This window comes from Monodon monoceros, unplaced genomic scaffold (assembly GCF_005190385.1).
Source record: "Monodon monoceros isolate NGI ecotype Baffin Bay Population unplaced genomic scaffold, NGI_Narwhal_1 Super_Scaffold_1, whole genome shotgun sequence".
In the NCBI taxonomy this organism is placed as follows: Eukaryota; Metazoa; Chordata; class Mammalia; order Artiodactyla; family Monodontidae; genus Monodon; species Monodon monoceros.
In genome coordinates, this window is record NW_021703765.1 from 22765750 (window position 1) to 22771749 (window position 6000).

At 50.3% G+C, this 6000-nt stretch overlaps 1 protein-coding gene across 3 annotated transcripts in view; it reads right to left on the reverse strand.

The window, feature by feature from the left end:
- MAPK4 (mitogen-activated protein kinase 4) overlaps nt 1–3478 on the reverse strand; it is a 75777-nt gene extending 72299 nt beyond the window's left edge. For all 3 annotated transcript variants that reach the window (XM_029230295.1, XM_029230281.1, XM_029230289.1), the window contains exon 1: nt 2404–3478. In XM_029230295.1, the coding sequence (XP_029086128.1) occupies nt 2404–2949 (546 nt within the window). In that variant the 5' untranslated portion in view covers nt 2950–3478. The remainder of the gene's footprint in view (nt 1–2403) is intronic.
- Between the last annotated feature and the right edge of the window lie 2522 nt (nt 3479–6000).

Sequence of the window (6000 nt, forward strand, 5' to 3'; positions counted from 1 at the left end):
CACTCGGGGCAGAGCAGGGAGGAAGGTAAAAGCAGAAAGTATATGGGGGAGGAAGCAGGTGGGGGCACGGGACACCTGCCAAACGCAGCGGTGATGTGAACACCTACTGGGATCGTAGCTGGCTCCAGTGATTTCTTTTTTAACCTCCCACGGCTAATTTTACTGAAGAGAGCACACGAAGAGGAAGTCAGAGCATCTGAATTCCTCTGCATCAGGAAAATGAAAGTTCCAAATGGAGAGGTGGCTCCCCACCCCTGAGTGACAGGAGCACAGCCACCTGCGGTGGTCCGTAAACCTGGGGCTCCTCCCGGGCTCCCAGCATAGGGCCCGGGCCCTGTGTACTCAGTAAATGCTGATTAGATGAACGGATGGGGTCCTTACTACTTTACAACGGGCTTTGCTTTCATGTTCCATTTTGATTCACAGCCACAGGCCAGCAGGGCAGGCAGGGAGCATATTATCATCCTCGTCAAAGATGCGGAGACGCAGGCTCGCAGAGGGTGACTGTCCACGTCGCAGTCAGCGCCGTCAGAAGGGAGCCCGCGACTCTGCCTCCTCAGACAGTATCACCTCCTCAGACAACCACACACCTCCTAAGAATTGCTGCCACAGCCAGTCTTTGGCCCAGTGACCACCTTCCCTGATTTTCCCAAACGCTTACCACGTGCTGTTCTGCACACGTTCCCTGTAATACTTAACTTAATCAGACCCTTTCATCGAGGAAGGTCCTATTATGACTCCCAAATGTACTGGTTTATTCCAATTCAGAAGGTGGTTTTGTGCATCCCAGAAATAAGAGTGTCATGGATTCTCTGGTCCTTTTACCAAATAAGAACTGATTTGGATTAAAACCGTTGGTTCAGTTGTTTGGGGTCATTGTTCCTCAGAAGAAAGAGACAAAGCACAGGGAGTTAGGAAGACAGAAGGGCATGATTTTTTTTTTTTTACCATGGACATTCCTTCCTACAGAGTTGGCTGTCAGTTTTGACAGATGGCCTGGCTGCAGGAGGGGGGACAGAGGGCAAGCTCACGGTTAAGGCAGCACCAGGGAACTAGAGCCAGCTGGGCTGATTCGAGGTCTGAAATCTGGGCTGGACCCCAAGTTCCAGCCAGTCAGGGTGGGACAGGGAGCCCTGCTCCGCCCACCCCCACCCCGCTGCAGCTGTACCAGGCAGGTCAGCACGTTTCTTGCTGTCCGTGACCTCCTGGCTGCAGGCAAATAGGGTGGCGGGGGAGAGCAGAGGAATGGGGCCTCAGAGAGAAAGCTGAAGCATGTTCAAGGTCAGAGCTCCCCTCCCCTCCCATCACCCACCCCAGCCCCTTGGCTGATAACAGTTTATGGTTCACCTACTTCCTGAGGGATGTATTCACTCTAGTAAAAATTCATGATACAGAAGTTTGGGCAGGAGGCTGGAAAGTACAGCCACTCCACAGCTCTGTTGAGGGGTGCCTGGCTGAGGTGCTCAGAGACTCCCCTAAAGTGGCAGGAACTGAGGTAAGGGGAATAGAATTTCAGAGGACTCCCAGTTCCTGAAGGGCACAGTGGATTAGGTAAGAAGAGGTCTGGGGCCTTGAGAACAAGGGTCAGTGTGGCCGGGTCAGCTCTGATCTCTGCTGCTGCTGGAGCATTTAGCCGCCCACCCCGTGGGGGGTCAGCACCTGTGGCTTTAGCGTCACACTAGGGGGCTAGTACATCAGGGGCCTGGGAGAGCCGAGCCATTAGCTGGATAATGTACACCGAGAGTTAGTTTATCAGATTCACTGTTTATGCCTCCGTCCACGGACAGAGAGAATGGAACACAGAGTGGGGCAGCTTTGATGGGAGGAGGGGCTGAGATGAGCCAGAGCAAAAGATTCCAGTGGTGGGAAGCCTCCCAGGGAGTCCTGAGCAGAAAGTAAGCAGGGTAGGTGGTTAGGTGGATGGCAGGAAGAAGAGGGTGCTAGAGGCAAATTCACCAACCGCACAACGTTTTTGGTTTTGTTTTTTGGCTGCGCCGCATGCCTTGCGGGATCCCAGTTCCCCAACCAGGGACTGAACCCGAGCCACAGCAGTGAAAGCCCGTAATCCTAACCACTAAACCACCAAGGAACTCCCCAGCAGCACAATTTTAAAGCCATAGAGTTTAGAGCTGTATCACCTAATCCAACCCTGCTTGTATGGCCTTGAGTCATCGGTCACAGCCATGACTAACGGCCAGAACCATTAGACCAGACTAAGCACCAGAACTTCCCTGCTCCCCCAGCAACAACTTCAGCCCCGTGATCCTTCTAGCACCCTCCAGCCTCCCCCCAATACTGACCCCAGTCCTCTGATTCCACTGGAGCTAGGCATACCCTCTTGAACACCGAGCGTTCTTGAGGATTACACGCACCACCCATATCAGCCATTCTGGACAGACATACCTTGTGTGAATACTGCTGATCAACAATCCTCGCCAACCCGAAATCCCCAATCTTGAGCACGAGGTCCTCCGTGCTGATGAAGATGTTGGCGGGCTTCAGGTCCCTGTGCAGCACGTTGGCGGAGTGGATGTACTTGAGCCCTCGGAGCAGCTGGTACATGAAGAGCTTGGCATGCTCCTCCGTCAGCGTGCCCTGCTCCAGCAGGCGTGCCAGGTCGGTTTCCATGTACTCCTGGACGATGTAGGCCACGCTGAACTTGAACAGCTCGCCCTGCAGGTCGGCACCCTTGGACCCCAGCACCTCATACACCTTCACGATGTTGTCGTGGTCCAGGCGGCGGATGATCTTGATCTCCCGGAGTGCGTGCTTCATGCTGCGGGCGTCGCTTAGGGTGATCTTCTTCACGGCCACCTTCCGGCGGGCCCTGCTGTCCACGGCCGACAGCACCAGCCCGTTGACGCCGAAACCCAGGGGTTGGAAGTCAACGAAGCGCCCGCCAAGGTCATACCCGTAGACGCTGGCGATGCAGTCGCCCTTCTCAGCCATCGTTGGCTCAGTGGTCAGGGGCTGACCGTGGGACGAAGGGGCAGTCAGGAAAGGCCAAGTCCCAGCTCGTGGCTTCCCCAGCACACCTCATTCTGTCAAGTCCCAAGGCTGAGGGGTGCTTTTTCTCCGGGTGATGTCACTGCCACCAGCTCCCTGGAGACAAGAGTGGCATATGTCCATACTCGCTGAGCTGCAGAAGTTGGAGGCTCAGACTGTTTCCTTAACCTGTACTGGGAAGGCTGTCCACCAACTCCTATGTATCCTGAGCCTCCCTGGAAGCTTAGAATGGCTCATGATTCTTTCAAATATAGCATCTTGGAAAGAAAAACCAGTCTCCTTATCTATGTGAACGTAAAGTTCTCTATCATGATGGACCACAAAGTAGAGATGCAGAAACTCTCGCCTTTAAATCCTTTGTTAAAAGAGGCTCCTTCTTGCTGAAATGTGGTGCTGCTGCTGAGCTGTGTTCGTTTACTTTCGATGGTCCAAAGCTCAGCGGTATCACAGCCCTCAGCAGCTTGGGAGCTGCCCTCTGTGTCCCGAGCAGTATGAAGAGATCCCAACAATGGATTCTAGAGGCTCGTAGGGACTTCTTTGTACCTCTGCCAGCTCTCCTTTCTACCAGCTCCTCTTAGATTCTGAAACCCAAACCAGTCTGTTGAGCATTGGTGAAGAAAGCTGGAGAAACCCAAGCACCTTTCATGAGCTCTACACCAAGTTACACCTGAAGTCCCAGACCTGAGGGCAGCTCAGCTGTCCAGCCAGGATCCTCTGGAGGCTTCAGATGTAGGCAGCATCCTCTGTCACCCCTTCATCCACACTATCCTGAATGAGACAGTGTTCTGCTGGACCCAGAGAGGCTGGCAGGAACGCAGCATCTTTCAGACCAAGTCTCCTTTCCTGTCAAAGAAACAATGTTGGGTAAATTTCCACACTTCAGCTTCCAGCACCTTCCCACTTGTGTGTCTTTTGTTAACCAGCCCAAGTGTTATTTGATCTGTCCAGCCAGCTGAAACACTGCTTGCTCAGGGGATTCCAGGCTTTGCACTGCCCAGCCACACCGCCTGCTGTGTGCAGCGCTCCCCTGGAAGGGAGAGAAGATGGATTGATTTGATAAGATCATCAACTGGTATGCCTTTTATGTAAATGCCTGCTCCCCGAAGGTTAATATGCACAAACTGTGGGTGGCAATGATCAGCTCTGACCTTTGTGAAAATCATTTGTTATGCTCTCCAGACACACACAGCAGCACTAGCTGAGAAGGGTGAGAGTAAAAAGTAACTAGTTGCAGACAGAAAATAAAGGATCAATAATTTTGTTTTTCTACTTGGACCCCTTTTCTTCCTTCTTTTGCAAATGTCTTTGATTATTTTGAGAGAATCTGCCATGCACTGAGATTTAATTACTTTGTATCTCTTGCTGCCCAGGTAGGCAGCATAAGCGTACATACCAGATTATAAGGAAATTTTATTGCCACCCTGGAATAGGGATTTTCTGCACAGCAAAGCAGGGCACAGACTTCTTAGCATGACACCAGGGCTGGCATGGTGAACTGTATTCTTTTTGATAATGGGGACCTAACTCTTCAAAGCAATGAGTCAAATCATATCCTGACTGCTCCCTGGTGGCTGCTGACTCAAATTACAGGCATAGGACCTAAGTGGGGAGAAAAAAATGGCAAAACTAGCAATGTAAATTCAGACCTCTGAAGTAAAGGCAATATCATAGCTTCTAAGGAAGTGACAGGTTTTATAAGTTTATAAAGTCCACACACACAGAGAGAACAAACACTATATCCTGTGCAAAGGACTGAATCTAGCCAGGGCTGCTTCTTAATTCCCATAATCCTGTAGGGTCCCCTGTAGGGATACTTTCACATCTGAACTCTGCAAATGATAAATGAAGCAAAACAACAGTCAACTCAATGTTCTAAAACCAAGGGGGCAAATTAGGGGACAGAGATGACCTGAAATAGTAAATAATCAGATGCCCTCTAAAGACTACTAATGAAAGAAATTTACCAAGAGTCTGGAACATAGTAATTGCTCAACAGATGTTACCTGTTGTTGCTATTGTTAAAAATTCCCTTATGCTTGAATAAGATGTACCTAATATTCTGATGTTTCATCAATCTTCAGCAATTCTACTCTGCACGTTTTTATCGGGCCCAGCAGCAAAATAATCAGAACTTAAGACTGGGAAATAACTGTAACAAAACAAGTCCTGTGGCCCTCAACTGGGGGTGGTCCTGCCTTCCTTAGCTGCTCTGACGAGGAGTCACTACAGGCCTTTAATGAGCAGGGCCAGATTTGCCAATCATCCTGCCGAGCATCACTATCAGTGAATAACTGACACCCACCCCCAAATGCCAGCATCTCCACTGAGAGACTACGATTCTAGTCTGAGTTCTCACTTTACAGATAAGGGCACTGAAGCTCAGGCAACACCAGCTCAGTGCTCCTAGCATAGACAGGGTCAGTAAACATTTGATGAATTGATAAATGAATACCATTCACTCTGAGGATTCCTAGCCAGTTAGAGACAGTGCTGGGACCACCCACTGAGCCTGTCTATGGCCTGTGCTGTGAAGTCCACCTGGACACCTAATTTAGGGGAACAAAAGAGCCACCTGGGGCCCCGTTCCATCCCTCCTCCAACTCCTGCTACCCAAGTCTGGTAACAGAAACTAAACTGGAACACCTTTCACTTTCTACCCATATACTTGGCCTGATTCCCAAGGGCAGAGCAAACAGAGGAAATTATATATTGCTTTATAAGGGGAGATGCTGAAGTCTTCTTCCCTTTCCGGCTCCCAATGGGCTGTAAACAGAGACAGGAATGAGCACCTAAGCAGGGAGATGACATCACCAGCAAGCTGAAGGCAGGATTTGTTCCAGATCAGCTGCAGTGCAGATAATCTGTGGATAATTAAGAGGGGCTTTATTTATTTTTAAAACTCTTTCTTCTTCCTCTCACAGGGGGAGGAAATATATGTGTATGTGTGTGTGTGTGTGTGTGTGTGTGTGTGTGTGTGTGTGTGTGTGTGTGTGT